The 17,431-nt window shown below is 38.7% G+C and overlaps 1 protein-coding gene across 4 annotated transcripts in view; it reads right to left on the bottom strand.

Annotated features, from left to right (window-relative positions):
* spata17 (spermatogenesis associated 17) overlaps positions 1-17,431 on the bottom strand; it is a 70,621-nt gene that overhangs the window by 35,653 nt on the left and 17,537 nt on the right. For 3 of the 4 annotated variants that reach the window (XM_031730930.2, XM_039611912.1, XM_039611916.1), the window contains exons 7-9: positions 15,948-16,187; positions 12,249-12,385; positions 10,951-11,061 (exon numbers count right to left, since the gene is read on the bottom strand). In XM_031730930.2, the coding sequence (XP_031586790.1) occupies positions 10,977-11,061; positions 12,249-12,385; positions 15,948-16,187 (462 nt within the window). In that variant the 3' untranslated portion in view covers positions 10,951-10,976. Of the gene's footprint in view, positions 1-6,433; positions 6,944-10,950; positions 11,062-12,248; positions 12,386-15,947; positions 16,188-17,431 lie in introns of those variants that run through there. The other variant, XM_039611909.1, reaches the window with a different exon arrangement.

The raw sequence follows: 17,431 nt of genomic DNA, 5'->3' as shown, positions 1-17,431 counted from the left end.
AAATTTAATTTGTAGTTCTAAATAAATTCTAAATGCATTTAGGACGTTTTTTACTCACTTTATGTCTCTTCCACAATGTTATTTCTCTCTCCAACAACATAGGTTACAATTATATTAGCATGACCAATTATGCAAATTAGGCGATGATGTCATTTAGCGACTTCTGGCGACTTTTAGGACAGCCAATAGCGATTTTCCTTACTGAGGAGTTGGCAACACTGCTACCTGTAACAAGACGAGACACGGGTGAACAAATGGAGGACGATTTAAATGTTGAAGCAGCAGCGACGGAGGTAGAGCTGGTGGAGGAGGAAGAGGAGACGCTTGTTAACAAAAAAAATGCATCATCAATCGTTTGGCAACATTTTGGATTCAACAAGGATGATATTGATCAAAAAATTGTTAAATGTAAACTCTGCAAAAGACTGTTGTGTCAAGTCAAGGTAACACAACCAACCTCTTCCACCACCTGCAGCACAACCATGTGATTCGTTTGTTTCAACGTTTGTTTTTTTGGCACTTGGGGTGGTTATCGTCCATTTATCGTTATCGAGGTTAACTGCTCAATTTATCGTGATATTGATTTTAGGCCATATCGCCCAGCCCTACAGTAATATTAGATAATTACACATGCTGACATATGTGTTAATTTTAAATACTAGATGACAGCTCAATACAGCTTGAGAAATTCACCATGTGAATTATAATAATAGTAATATTGATAATATACTGATAAGCTTGCATCTCTATCTCCACATATACACAAAGATGAGTTGAAATCAGTCTTTTAGTAGGATGCTTCACTCCACATTATGGTGGAAAGAGTCAGCAGAGGTAGAGTTGCTGGTTAGAAACCCCCAAGAGTGACCTGGCCAGGGAGTCAGACTACTTTAACCACTCGTCTCCATTAACAGGCTCGCAGATATTATTATGTTCCCAGGGGAGCAGGCGTGCTCTAACCAACCATTTAGCCTCTCCCTCTCTCCACTCTCATGTCTCCTTCTCTCTGCTGTGATGTTATACTATGAAAGAAGACAGCAGAGAGAAAAATATGAGATTGATTTATTTGCTTCAGTGTTCTTTGGGATGGAGTTCTCTCCCACACTTTCTCTCCTGTTTCTCTCTCTCTTTCTCTGGAAACTGAAACCAATTAGTGGGCAGAGCACTTGTAGTGGGGAATGTAGGGCAAGCGAGGAGTAATAAAAAAGTATTGACTTTTCTGTGACTGTATGCGGCGTGAAAGGGGTGCCGCGGCCTTGTCCGACATGAAAGGAGCTCCATTAATTTCACTTATTTCTCCCAGGCCCCTGTCAGGAGGCCCTAATGCGTCCCAGGCGCACTTCCCACATGCAGGCACTCAGACAGCACGACACAGCTTCAGCCTGGTTACGAAATGAGTTTACATTATATATCAGTGAGGGAGAGAGAGAGAAGTGCAAGAGAAAAGAGTCATTTCTAATTCTGTGGTTGAGACACAAAGCGAGGCCTTTCATACATGGCTTATTTGCCCCAACCTCACCTCCCCATCCTGCTGAACTCTTGCTTTCTTTCACTTGTTCTGCATCATGCAAACACACAGTCCCAGAAAAGAATGACCTACAGTATCAAAACAGGACCACAGCAAATCGGCAAGACCATTTTGATTTACCTAATCATGCCTTTCCTTTGGGACATCATAAGATACAACACAAGGTCTTTGTATTGAGGACTTGTGCAAGATTTCTTCCACATAGGTCAAATAGTAAAAAAAAGTTAAAAAGAAAGAAAGCGTGTGCAATTTTACTGCACGCAAAGATAGCTACTCCGAAGCCCAACAGTTTGAAGAGGTGTTCCTGCATTTTTACAGCTTTATCACATTTATCAAAAAGATTATCCCAGATCCTCCTTAATTAAAAAAAAGCAAAAAACCACAGCAAAGACAGGCTTTTTGAATTTTTCTCATTTTGCACTTAATGATGACCTAATGCCACCAGCTAAATTACATTTATCTGGAATTCCAACAGTACTGAGTGAGTGCATGTAACCTTGTGTCTGCATGCTTGCATACACTGTATACGTATGCTTGAGGTACACACACCCCATGAGTATCTGTGTGTGTGTGTGAGAGAGAAAGAGCGAAGAGTGAGAGGCTATCTGCAGACAGAAACTAATCAGTGTGTGTGAGATAAGAAAGCAGCCTTTATGGTGTATGGTAATCAGCCCCCCTCGGCCTGCCACCGCCATGCATAATCACCACGACTTATTCACATGATTGATGAAATATGCGTCTGTGAAATCTGAGCCGCTTTTGTTATCATCCTGTTTTTCCCCGCTCCCTTCTCTCTTTCCTTTTCTCTCAGTCTTTTTTTTGCCTGATTCAACCTCTCTGTCCCTCTCTATATCTATCGCCTGCTCTGCAGTAACCAAAGATGTTTGGAACAATGTACAAACAAGAAATTACACCCACAGTATGGGGTCCCTCTTACTAACATAAACACACACACACACACACACACACACACACACACACACACACACTCTACACATACTTTCTTCTCATGTGGTAGTTATGTGATACATAGGGCATATATACAAAATTTTTGTATTAAGAAGAATATGGAGAAAAAGTATAAGGGGAAATGGCAAAGAATAAGACAACTAAATGAGAAGTACTAATTGTTCAGTCTTGCAAAGAGTGTGAACGGGTGGGCCGGATTAGAGGGGGTTGCTGAGAGTAGAGAGAGAGGGAGAGAGATGACATGATAGATGAAATTAGATACATGCTTCAGAAGACTCATCACTGACATTCAATCACATTAATCTGGAAACAAATGCAGAATTCAAAACTAACATATCAAGAAGAAACAAAAAAAAGCAGCAACTCCTTATGAAAATGCAGTTACCAGAATGAGTGGCTATGGTTGTCACGTGTCTGGCCAGGGTGATAAAATATTATTAATAATGAGGGTGTTAGTTCTATACAAAAAGGGTTACCATAAAAAATACAACTATAATGGAAATTAATTAGCATAACTTTTTGTCTTTAGTTACCTCACCTTTTCCATGCCACCAATGTTCAAATGTGACAATCTTCCTACAATTTGTCCATTATTCTCTATCATCATATTGCTATTGGTCATTTCATGATTCTAACAACACATAATACAAAAGTTTAATGAATCTTGTTTAATCCTAGTTTTCTATTAGCTGTTGCAAATGCCCTGTGGGACAAAACAGCGAAATTCTGGTTATCTCCCAAAGGCATTCACAGTGCAAAAGTTCACAAAAATGAAAAGTATCTGATTTTTGCCAATTTTCCACGTCAATTCCAATGTCAGAAGGCGGTTACAGACACTGTTTGACCGTCTGACAAGTATACTAGCACCCTAAGGCTTAGAATAGGAAAGAACTAGGAGAGACAAAGCCTAGGAGGAGGGCTGCAACTAGGACTTTGATTTGGGTTGAAAGTAGGCACTGGGGGAAGGTGGGGGCTGAGACTGAGGGTAAGATTAAGACTTGGGCTGGGGCTGGTGAATTAAGGGCCTCAGCCTCGGGGTGCTATTACACATCTATAATGAGAAACGGAGAAGAGGGAGGCTTGTCTTTGCACCTCGGCACACCTTAGATTAAATATGCACAATTCCCATGCAAAATGGGCCACGAACAGCCGGGACCAGCATTGCTGTCTAATCCCCTGTGCTGGAGTTGTTTCAGCCAGGGTTAACAGGCTCATCAGTCAACACGGGCTGCTTTGCACAGGACATCAAGGCCATTTGCTGGTTTAAGTGTTTGTGATTGCTTCTCTTTCCAGGTCCCATCACCACCCCCAACCCCCAACACATATTCCCACACTGGCTAAGGAACATATGAGACTTTAATAGCACACACATACATGTGCATATACCCAAGTGTGCACATCTTGTATAGTTACAACTGATAAATGGGTGGTTTTTATAAATAGACTAGGCTGCTTAGAAAGTTACAAAAGCCATAACTATGGGCTCAAAATGTGGTCATAAATATTTTGTACTTGTAAATCAGGATTTGTATGTGTAAAAAGAATTTGTGCGTGCGTAAAAAAGATTTGTATGTGTAAAAAGATTTGTGCGTCGCGTAAAAAGATTTGTATGTGTAAAAAGAATTTGTGCGTCAAAAAAAAGATTTGTATGTGTAAAAGAATTTGTGTGTGTGTAAAAAGATTTGTATGTGTAAAAAGATTTGTGTGTGGACTTAGCCAAAAACCCCTGCAAGTTACAAGTACGAATTTTGACCCTATTTTTCTTCCTGTCATCTGATTGGTCAATGTCATGTCAATCACAAATGTAACAATCCAATCAGAGAACAGATGGGTTTGGCTGTCGGAGGGCGCTTTTTGAACTGCAGGTCCTTGAAGGGTAATACAGTTTGAAGCTGGAGGATCTCTATATAAATATCCGATAGATGCTAGGTCCCCTAACTTTCAGCAGCTGTTGAAAGGATAAAGTTGTGGTATGTCAGTGGTTAGAAATACCATTATTACTTTAGGATTAGTTTAACACAAAGTCAGGGCTGACCCGGGACCATTGCTGTGAGTCACAGTGCGCAGCATAAAGGTCCTTTCACATCGGACGCAGGATGTGCTGCTAATGCTAACTGCTAACTAAAAGCAAAGGATCCAGAATTTGTTGCGCTGGCTGCTGAGCTCTGTGGGTTTTGCAGCAGCTCTACCTGTACTAGATGCACCTGCTCCTTGTCGTTTCTATCTCTGACTTTATGTCCTCTACAACAGTTTCTGGTTTTTTTGCTAGTTCTTCAAATGTTCAATAAAAACATGTATGCTAATTCATAACGAAGAAAGCTTTGTAGTGAAGACTGTCATTTCCAAAACACTGCACCCCCCCCCGCGGTCCGCAGCGCTGTTGAAAAGGCTGTGGAAGTCCCTGTATAAAGCACGTAGACCTGTGACACAAAAAATCACCGAACTCGGACGACCACAGACTGTTTTTCCTTCGTGGTGATGAAGGAAAACGCTGGGTTGGCATGTAAAGGGCATTTATTCCCTTCAAGGACCTGCAGTTCAAAAAGTGCCCTCCAACAGCCAAACCCATCTGTTCTCTGATTGATTGTTACATTTGTGATTGACATGACATTGACCAATCAGATGACAGGAAGAAAAATAGGGTCAAAATTCGTACTTGTAACTTGCAGGGGGTTTTTGGCTAAGTCCACACACAAATCTTTTTACACATACAAATCTTTTTTACGCACGCACAAATTCTTTTTACACATACAAATCTTTTTTACGCACGCACAAATTCTTTTGACACATACAAATCTTTTTTACACATGCACAAATTCTTTTTACACATACAAATCTTTTTTACGCACGCACAAATTCTTTTTACACATACAAATCTTTTTTACACACACACAAATCTTTTTTACACATACAAATCTTTTTTACGCACGCACAAATTCTTTTTACACATACAAAACTGATTTACAAGTACAAAATATTTATGACCACATTTTGAGCCCATACATAACACACAAAAAAAAAACATAACCTGAAAAAATAGGACTCACACACAGTGATACATAGACACCTTATATCTCCAACAGATAGATACAGAATGTGGGTGCTGGATTCTCTGTGCCCATCCAATAAGACAAACTCCTGGCCTAGAAAAATGAAGCCACTGTGAAAGTGCCAAAAACAGCAGTACATTTGAGCGTAGCCCAAACAGTCAATCAATCCAAATAGACTTCAGTGTAAAAAAAATGCATCTGAAGAGATTGAATGTTCAGAGCCTGTTTTTTGGAGACCAAAAATGGCCTGGGTCTCCATGTCTAATCTATAATTGCTATAAATTTAACCATTACATTTGAGTTTACTTAAAGTTAACTGACTGATGGATGCCAACAAATGACTATAGTGGGCAACTGTCTAGCATTGACTTCTTAGAATTTCAATCATGGAACTGGACCTTTATACTTGTGTGCAGTGTTGGTGCCATTTGGAATATGTGAAAAGCACAATTGCTTGTGGTGTGTGTACATCCAAGTCTATCCAAGAAGTCTGAGCTTCATTTTTTATAATTGTTGGTCTGCTTCTGATTTGCTTGTTTTTGTTGTTCTTTTTTGTTTTTTAAATTTCTTAGCACTAAATAGCAGGTACTGTATCTATCTTATGTAATAAAGCAGTCAATGCACGCTGCTCCTTAGTTAATGGATATCTGAGGAGTCTACCCTTTTTTTGGGTGGGCTCCTAAGCTACCCAAATACCCATTGGTCACTTCTGGCTCCAAAAACTAAAATAGTGACAGCAAAAACTATATTGTTTAGGCTTCAAAAACCAAGACATGACCTGTTGCAGCTGATGCCTGCCCCTTGCTGAGTCTGATTCTGCTGAAGGTTAAGAGAGAGTTCTTCCTTTCCACATTCGCAAAGTGCTTGCTCATAAGGGGTCATTTGTTTGTTGGGGTTTTCTTTCTAAAACTGCAATCTTTACCTTACTGCATAAAACAACTTGAGGTAACTTTTTTGTGATTTGAAACTATATAAAACTATATAAATAAAACTAAATAAATAAACCATTGAACAGAATAATGCCATGGGTAATATGTCCATTTTTTATATACAGTCTTTGATCTACATTTTAGCTTCATCACAATCCATTTATCTCTCTCTCTCTCTCTATATATATATATATACACTCAGATATTTTTTACAAGAATGGGGAAAGGGATTTAGAAAAAGCTACTGGTTGGTAGTACAGATGAAGAAGTCAGAAAAAGAGAACATATGCAAATAAAGAAGATAGCAAAGATGAGCAAAGAAAAAGTGATGGAAGGAGAAAGACATCGACAGTGATTATACTACACTATATACAGCATGGTTCAGTGGAGCATATCCTTACAGGGACAGGCAGTCCATTAAAGTACAGGAACCCCTATCCAGCTTGTCTGCCTCCTTTCTCTGACATCTATGTACACATGGAGAAGAAAACATCTACTCAGACTTAAAAACACTTCCATCTTGATTTTGGAATAACTATGATGACATAGCGTTTTATATTGCAGTTAACTTATATTTTCACACCAATACTGCCAATCTGTTAGTGGTTGTGGCGTTTTGTTGGGTGTATTAAGAATAAGAATAACTTTATTTAAGGTAACCACACTGAAACAAAAACAACTCCCTTTTTAATACATTATTTTATAGAAATAAAGTTCTACAAAGTCACTCAAGTTAATGTGGTAGAGTTCGGTCCAGAATCTTTTAACAAAAATATCTGAAGTCATTCATTCTTTCAAATCTTACCAAAATATATCTGCTACTTAGCAGATACTGTCCATTTAACATCACGCTGTGTGAACTTGACCCTCACTGTTACTCTGTATACAGTCCTAAATGTCACCATAATGTAAGTGAATTGGTGGGTTAATTGATAAGCCTGAGGTCTCAAGTAGGAAGCGGTGTGGCGGGAAATGCTTTATAGTTGAGCAAATGGCAGGGCTTCAGAGTTTTACACAGGCTGTAAAATGGTTAGTAGTAATGGTTAGTAACATGGACTCTAATGCAGCAGAGTCGCATAGATCACTTGAATCAATATCACAGTAAATCATAAATGCATCTTGTTAACCAATCTAGCTAGTTAGAGCTGGAATTATCTGACAGTGTCTTAGGTTATCTTTGTTATTCAAGCACAGTGGTTAAAAAAATGAGATTGCAAAGCCTAAAGTGTCATAACAGCTTTTGAATAACCAATGAGGGTTGACACAGAGACTACATCTATCTTTTAGATACAGTCTGTGGAAACAAGAACAGATAAATCAGATCATATTCTGGTGTATATCAATCTGTATTTGTTCTGATAATCTATTTGATTTTGACTTTCACCCTTGGTCAAGTTTTTTTGCGTTTTAATACCCACATGGCAGCATTATTATTGGTAAATTCAAATTAAAAGGTTGTGAATACCAGGCTTGACGTAATACGGGTCTTCCATGATATCATTTGATCAGTTTCATTATTATTTACAAATTATCTTTCTTCCTTCACTGTAAAACCACACATATTAACTAAAAGTTAGGAAAACAATTTCCAGTCCCTCTCCCGGTACTGTAGTTTACACCTGAGCCTAGATTTAAATATAAATTATTAGATAATGACTTTTGGGTTCACTGTTATGAGTCTGGTAAAAGAATCAAACTATATGATTTTTTGAACTATCATTTTCATACTAGTCTCAGCTTAAATACATTATTAGTTTCAGGAGTAATTTGCAACATTAGCTGCTTCAACTGCTGCATTGAAAGGTCTATGTCGACATAGAGAAAACTTCATTTTCTCTATGTCTGGACCTCATATTTGGTATTGTTTCAATAAACAATTACCAGAAACAAACAAACAAACAAACAAAATTTTAAAAAGACCTGGACCTAGGGAAGAGTGCTTGTGTTTTAGTGTGTATCAGTGAGTTTCTCCTGATCAGATGCTCTGAAAGTTATGATGGACATCAGTCTAATGAAAAGAGAAGGAAAGGCTTGGAGCACAGATAAACACAGACGTGACCACTCACTGTAGTGTACTTTATTAGCACGTAGCCTCCTAATTAGCTATCTTCTATGGTTATAGGCAGAACCGCTGGTGACATGGCTAATAACGACCACAAAATTAGCATGAACACAGAGGGCTTTCCCATATCTGCATTTGAAATTAGTCTTTGCTGGAGCATGTAACTGGTCCACAATCTTTTATAGCATTTTATCTTACAGTACTTTCAGGCAATGTGTTGCTTACCAATAACCTACATTTTGCTCTTTATCACTTTATTTCTCCTGAAATAACAATGATAATAATAATGATGATAATATAACATGAACTAAAGAGTGTCCTTTGCATTTCATCCTAGTAAAATAACCATCATTGTTGTGTTGGCATGACAGGGTTACCAGGAACATAGGCAAAAAGGGTAAGCACACATATGGGCAAGAAAAGGGGCAACCTTTACACAGCGCTCTTTGGCCTGAGACAGGGAACTCAGCTTTTCAAGAGGCAGGGACTGGCATTTTTGTGAATGTGTGTGGATGCATGTGGATATGTGTGTGTGTACACTGACAGACTTTCATACTGTGACCCAGATGGCTAAGGTAAATAAAGGTCCAGGAGTCACAGGCTATTTCTAGGGCTTGGTTTGGTCTGAGGATGCTGTGTACATACTGCCAAGAGCTGTGATGGTCAAGCCAAAGAAAACAGAAAAAAAACTGGGGTATGTTAATGATGAGGCTTCAGGCTGTGTGGAGAAGCTAAAGCAACGCTTAAGGTGATGATTACAAGCAAGGCTAGGTAATGTGGCAGAGACTGGGTGAGAGGGCTATGGCTAGGATTTGAAAATAATTAGGAGCATGGCTGGATAACATAGCTAAATAATGTGGCTGGGGGGAGGCTGGCTAGGCATGGTATGAAGATGATGAGTACCAGGGTTGAGCTGTCCACTCCACTGGCCCTGTGAGATGTGACAAGAAGCTCCGCTGGCTGCTGCTGTAGCTCAGGGTGATGCCAATGATAGGACTAATGCACTAATTATCACAGAGTGAGAGGAGAGAGAGAGTAAACAGAGGTAGAGAGATACAAAGACACAGAATCTCTGAGAGAAAGATGCGAGGTTTGATGAGTTCTGAGTGACAGCAGTATGACAGGACTGGGCCGAGGACAGGCAACTACTGTCTTTATCATCTTCCTCAACAACATCCTGCATGGCAATGTTATACTATACAGAGAATACGTTTAGCAAATATTTGATTTGAGATACAATAAAATAATAGAAAATAGCTAAACGTGTCAGCAAACACACACACATACTTATCTAACAATTGAATCAACTTAATAAATAAATCCTGGCTCATCCCACCATTTAAATTACCAAATCTCATTCTAATTCACACCTATACTTACCGACATATTATTTGATTATCAGTGGGTATGCCTGTTAACACACACAGTTAAAACTGCCATGCAGCTTTGCTGTGAACCTGTGTTAGTTCAACAGCATATTTGGCACATTTGTTTCCTGTTTTATCTAGACGGGCTCTTTTCATCCACACAGGGCTAGGGTGATAGGCAAAGTCAAAATACTACCACCAATGCAGATCTACAACCTTCCTAAAATTGTATTTTACAAACATGATACAGTGAAATATGGATCATTCTCCCTCAATTTCTCTTGTCAGTTTGAGGAGACCCCGTTCACCCGCTCACTCTCTCCTCATACTTATTTATCTCCACTTCCTGGGGCCGTGTTAGTTCATTCCCCTGTCGCTGCTCTCTCCTTTTTCCCTTGCTCCTCTCTCTCTCTCTTGTTTCACTCCTTGTTTCCGGGCAATTGGGTCTGGTTGCTGGTGGGGAGTAAGGGGCTGGGGTGGAGCTGCTGGGAACTTTGTGTATGTGTGTGTGTGTGTGCACGTATGCGAGTGTGTGTGCTGGGAAGTGAGCTAATAAAGGACGGTGATCCATGAAAGGCCTTGAGCAAAGACACAGTCAATTACCTAATGCCTGGACCAGACCGCAGGGCCCACGCTCACACATTCTCTCACTAACATACCCACACATACACACCCATGCATACACCTCATTTACGTATACATGGAGAAGGGGCAGTGGAGGGCATAGCTGGGAATTGTGTGTATGGGTGTGGGTGGGTGTAGATATGCGTGCGATGGAGAGTGGCGATTTATTAAATTGCTGTCACTTTTGACAAATTTGTGCAACACAAGTTGAAAGGTTTAGGTTGTGCTGCTCTGTTTTTTCATGTCTTTCTTAGAAGAAGAATTATACCTTAGGATCAAACTAATTCAACCCTATAAACCCATTACAACAGCTTTTAGCCCATTCAGACCATTCCCTCTACATGGGATAATTAAATAAACAAATAAACAAACAAATGATTTTTTTTTTCTTTTTGTTTAGTCTTTTCAGTTTTCATCATACCTCCTCTCATAACCAGTGTATATTAATCATCTGAAGCTCTTGCCAGTATGGGCTGGATGAGGAAATGAATTGCTGCCATGGCTCAGATGGTGAGGTGTACTTCCTGTTTCTCTGTGTGTCAGACAACAAGAAATAGCAAAGTTATACAATATAGTGCACACAGGTTTTCAGATTGGTTTTATTAAAACTGTTGTTTGCTAAGCACGTCTCTCACTTTCATAGGGCGAGATTCACCGGTGTAAAACCTTCCATGGATATATAACTACTGTCAGGATTTACTAGAGATGGTGCAGTGTCAGTTTTGAAACTAAGAGTTTGCGGGAAGCAATTTACTGCAAATAGTGGCATATTTAACTATGAAAGCATGTCTTATTTTGCACCAGAATAGCTGAGATAGTTGCAGCTGGGAGCTTTGCTATATTTGGGATGTCAGCAAGCAACTTTATCAGAATTAGCACATAATTGGCACAGATGGACAGCACAAAGCTGTGAGTTTAGTTCCAAAGCTTTGTTCTTTTGTCCTGTAAGGCTTCACTGAATCTTGATCCTAAATGTCTAAATGAGTGGAGCTCCACATATTTCAGTAATACCAGTATTTTGATAAAATACAGCAAAACTGAACTCAATTTAACATGGAGCATCAAAAGGAGGAGGCGAATACCAACACAAGACACATGCAAGGATGTAGCTTACACTGGATTATTACGTTATTATAAGTTTTTAGTAACATTTCTGTACACAGCCCACAATGAAAAATTGTGTCGCTCTCTTTCAGCAGTGCTCACTCAAAGAGCAGCTTCTTGCTAGTATTGAGTTAATACAGACACTATTTGCAGTAAATAATGTCTGTTAAAACACACCAAACAATGGGACTTGGACATACCTGTAGCTGAATTATGTTAGATTAATGTATGAATGTTCTAATATATTGTATATAATCTAAAAGAAAAATCCATCATCATCACATAATATAAAAATACTGGCGGCCACCAGTGCTACCACTTGGCCTCCTAGTAGATGCACCTATAGTATGAATTTCAAAATCCTAATTGATTTGCAGAAAAGATGACCTTGCCCTTGACTTCAAGATCACTGAGATTCAAATTCATCCGAGATTTTTAGTAGATGCACCTATGGTATGAATTTGAAAATTCTATGTTGCCTCGTTCTATTGATAAAAAAACGTCAATATGTGTATGGTTCAGAATATAGTGATAAATAATGTTTCATGCATTTCCCCACGTCCACCTCCCGCCAGATTTATCCAGACAGGTCGGACAGAGAACTGCTGTACAAACCTAAGTCTCACTGGCTCAAGTTGACGTAGCTGATTCTGGGCCTCCTCTAGGTGCATGTAAGAGGTCTGCAGACATAACATCAATTCACGACAATGCAATCGCTGCTCCCAAGCCTCTCCTGCTTCTCTTGAAAGACCCTGGAATAAAAACAGACAAAACAGACAGTACATTAGTTGAAAACTGATCGCAAAGTCACTCTTTTGCAGAATTTTAAAAAGACAGAGGTCAGTCCTCTGCATCTCTTCTCTTGTGACAGGAGACAGGCTAAGTGTAGAGAAAGAATAAAAAAGATCAAGTGGCAGGAGAAGTAAAACCAAGCATGCTAGTTCAATTTTGGAGAGAGGAAGATGGGAGGGGTATCAATTAAAAAGAAGACAGTTTTGGAGCAATGAGGACACTGTCGGCAATGGGTTAAAATCATGATTTGGGCTTTTGAGGTGATTTGTTAATTGAAATCTAAGAAATCTAAATGAATATGATAGTGGATCTTTTTTCATGTCCCCCTCTGTTCTCTTCTTTTCCCCTCACCCCCAATCAGTCCCAGCATATGGGTGCCCCTCCCTGAGCCTAGTTCTACCAGAGTTTTCTTCCTGTTAAAAGTGCAGCAATTGTGCAGGAAATATAAATAGTAAGAAGACTGAAATAAGCAACAAACAAGTGGAACATATATATAAAAACAAAAGAAAGGCACACAGTAACAATGACAAGTTGAAAAGTGCTTGAATGTTGTGCAAAAGACTTGGTCGGAGTATAGAGTCTTTGTGTAAGTGGCCAGAGGGATGAGGGTTACTCAGACCATGGCTGAGATTGGCAGATAAGTGGATGGGAGTGGGGTGTGGAATGGTTCTCTGTAAATATAGCAGTGATCTCAACGAAAAAGACTAAATTATGAATTGTTTAAACTCAGTTTATTTAAGAAGTCAACTTACATAATATCTGTGTTAATGTGGTTAAATTGTTAAGGTAAACTGAAGAAACACACACACAATTAAAAAGTCTTGAGCCACCCCTCATTTCTTTTTATTTTTCTTCCATGGAGACAGACTTTCTCATGATTTTTTACAAGTGGTCTTCAACAATAGTTCTTCAGGCTCTCTTTTTGTTTGTTCGTTAAGCCACATTACATTTACCCGTGATTCACTCAATCATAAAAAAGGCATCTAACTCAAGGGATAAACCAGACAACTTTTCGAAGAACCTATTTTAATTGGTATCTTTAGGCACTTTGTTACTTATTATCAATTCATTAGTTAAATTTAGAAAACATGCTGAAGATAACACAGTTTAAAGGCATAGCATAGTATTTTTGCACTAACAAAGTGATTCCCATGGAGCTAATAAGCTGAAAACTTGGCACACCTCAGTATGGTGTGCAGTTTGTCCTTAGAATATTTGAGGAGTCAAACAAGAAGAAGAGATCACCATGGCAATGGATCCAAAACACTGCCAATGCACAAAAAACTACATCTGGATTAAAAAAGAAAACACAAAAAACCTACAACAAAAAAACAACAACACACCATGGAAGACTATCAGTCATGGATTGGCTTCCCCAGAGCCCGGACCTTAACATTACTGAAGAAGTACATCCAGCTAACATCTAAGGTAGAGCTCTGGATTTATGTCCAAGAAGGCTGGAGAAATAGACTGCTTACAGAAATTACAAGAAAGCTGCCTAAGAGAGTTCAGGCTAAGTGCAAGAACAAAGGTAAAAAAGCTTGTTGGAACATATATATATATATATATATATATATGTGTGTGTGTGTGTGTGTGTGTGTGTGTGGGTGTGTGTGTGTGTGCGTGTGTGCGTGTGAGTTGTCCGTGTGTACAGTGAGGTCAAATCTCAAAGTGGATGCTCTAAGACTACATTACTTAAGAACTTGTGCGAATAACGGCTAAACTTTTGGGAATGCAGATTAACTTAAATGTTTTCGCTTTGTTTAAGGTGACCTTCAGTTGTTGTTTGGTGTTAAAAAAAGGAGGGAGAATGAGGGGGAGAGAGACAGGGACCCTGTCCTTGATCCTATCACCACGGGATCAGTGGCCTGGCCTGACCACTTCCACAGCCAGCACCTCAACCTTATCCATCACCACTAGATAGTTATCACACCAGAGATGGAGGGGGTGTGGGATGTAGGGGTGAGTGCAAAAGAAAAGGGGACTTCCTGCACTAATGACACCAGCTGAACACACACAAAAAAGACACACTATGAGGCACACATGTATAAATATAGACAATTATTCTTCATATCAACCATAGAGACTTTCCTAGGACACCATTAATAAACCTATTCCCATTACAGCCAGCTGGAGACATGCCTGCATGTGTATGTAAGTGTATGAACTGCAGCTAATAAAAGGAGACAAATATACGCCTCATTTCTGCTCACTTATGTTTTACATTACTAGAAACTAATACTAGGGAAAGCAATTTTCCATAAAGAGCCACAGAGTGGAAAATATTGCTCTTCAATAGCACTCAAATCATCATCACACACACAAATGCAAACACAGACACATGACACATACAGTCACAAACACACCACTGGATTATCCTTTACTGAACCAAGACAAATTCTCAGTTGAGAACAACCAAAGTAAATATTCAAATAGTGGCAACTCAGGGTTCGTCTATTTTTATCAGCCACTGGATTAATATAGTGCAGATTTTGACTGGTAACTGTCATATTTATGTGACAGTTACAATAATGAGCAATGATTCAATATGAAACAGTGGCAAATCTGTGCTTTTCTCTCTATTATATGTCCAAAGGTCTTTGATGAAAATTTACTCTGTAAAATGAACACTTATTCTTGTTCATTTTAGACAAAGCAATATATTGTTAAAACAATTTGTGTAAAAAAAAAAATGTGTTCACAAAATATAAGATCAGAAAAATGCTAATTTATTACATTTATTATTTATTAAATTAAATTTTAATTTCTGTTGAATGTATATATGTCGCTTATTTGCTTAATGGAAATAAAATGCATGTTTACCATGGAATTTAACAAAATTATCCATATATATCTGTAATATACAGAAACATATACATACATCTAAACTTCAAATTCAAGTAGAATGTGTATGTGAATGTGTATTAGTTTACATTTAGAACAGAATAGCCCTTTATTGTCATTGTACCTGTACAACGAAAATGTGGATAATTGTACAGTTAAATCGTTACCTGACACAGCACATATCATGTTGTTGTGGGCCACTAATCAGAGCTGTGCATGCAATTTTAAAATACACACACACACACACACACACACACACACACACACACACACACACACACACACACACACTGTGGTACACAAATATAGTAACACATAACTACATAGTCCCACAGAGTACTCATTGAAATAAAGGCACTAAACGACTCTGTGCAGTAGCCCCCAGGAGAGCTGTCTGCCATGCTTTAATGATGTCATTCTTCTTTAAAAGGAGTTTTAAAGGATCTCTGCTTTCATCAAGAACCATCCCCCATGAGGAAGGAAGGTGATGTTGGAGGCTTTAATAATTAGTATGATACTTTGTTAAACTAACAGTCTGTTTCACCTCTTGAACATGCTTGAATCCAGTTTTTCACACCATCACATCTCATCTCTTGTATATCTGCTTTTATGCTGCTGTATTTATCTTTTTTTCTACTTGTTTATGTCTTTTATAGCCAACGTTTTGACCATCATCACCTGCTGTTTCTTGTTGCCAATGGGAGGCAGTATGGGCCTGGAGCTGTAAGTTCTAGAGGTTTTGATCAATGGGGATCCAAGAGTCGCAGGGAAACTAGAGCTTGTTGAGCTTGGGATGCCCAAGAGACAAGCCTTGCCCCTGGAGGCCAGCCTGGTGGGGGCCTGGTACTTGACCTGCCTCAGCAGCAGCTCCATCTCATGAGGAGCTGGCGTGAATGGAGAGTTGAAGACCCCTGGGCACTGAGGAAACAGAAAAAAAAGAGAGAGAGGGTAAAAGTGTGAAAACATTACATTAGGATTTTAAAGTCATTAGATTAAAATGTATTTCTTACTAGTAATTACATTTTTTAAATTAATAAATCAAAATCAAATCAAATTTATTTCTATAGCACATTTAAAAACAATTTAGTTGACCAAAGTGCTTCACAATTAGTTAAGACCATGAGAAAACAATAGAAAAACAAATACAGATAAATGAGATGAGGCAATGACAATGTATAACATAAAAACAAAAAAAAAAAACATAACAAACATAAAACAAGCCTGATGGTACTCAAACTGAAACTGAACTTGAATTAAAAGCTAATGTAAAAAGTGAGTTTTAAGATGTGATTTGAAAGACTGAATAGACTCTGAAGTACAAATATCATCTGGCAAGTTATTCCAGAGTCTAGGTGCTGCGACTGCGAAGGCCCAATCTCCTCTATGCTTCAATCGAGACCTCGGCTGTACTAAGAGCATCTGGCTGGACGATCTCAGTGCTCTTTCGGGGTTACACATGTTGAGGAGCTTGCTTAAATAATTGGGCGCCATACCATTTGAAACTAGTAAGTAAAAGAATCTCAAAATGAATACGATAATGAACAGGGAGCCAGTGTAAATTTGCTAAAACTGGAGTGATATGTTCATACATTCTAGCACCTGTTAAAAGACGTGCAGCAGCATTTAAATATGCATTTAATAACAATGTACTGCACCTAAAAATATGAAATAAAAAAACAGGCTCCACGGAACGACATAGACATACAGCGAACATGAATTTGGGGCACTGATTTTGAAGCACCTGGCTGTCCACATGGATGCTTTAGTACTAAATCAATATATATAACTTCATTTAGATTTTGGAGAAGAAAAATAATTCAGTTTATTTAGAGGAACATCAAATCTCAGAATGGCCACCTACTGGGACAGGGACTAAACTAACAATTATTAGCTACTAAACATCAATTGTGTTAAAATTTTCCATCAACCTTCTTCCCTATCAATGGTCATGTAATCCATATTAACCTCCCCCAAATATCCCCACTTTAAAAAGGTGTTATCTTTTTAATCTTAAATGAATACAGGGGTGAATGCATGGAAGAATGGATAGATGGAAATCCTAAACACACACACAAGTACACATACTTAAAACTGTGCCTCTCTAATTCTGAACTGGGGTACAGATTTGCCACAGACAGCCTTGATGATAATTATTCAAACCA

Source organism: Oreochromis aureus, linkage group 1, assembly GCF_013358895.1.
Source record: "Oreochromis aureus strain Israel breed Guangdong linkage group 1, ZZ_aureus, whole genome shotgun sequence".
Taxonomy (NCBI): Eukaryota; Metazoa; Chordata; class Actinopteri; order Cichliformes; family Cichlidae; genus Oreochromis; species Oreochromis aureus.
The sequence above is the reverse complement of the archived record's forward strand: the minus strand, read 5'-3'. Positions and strand labels throughout refer to the sequence as shown.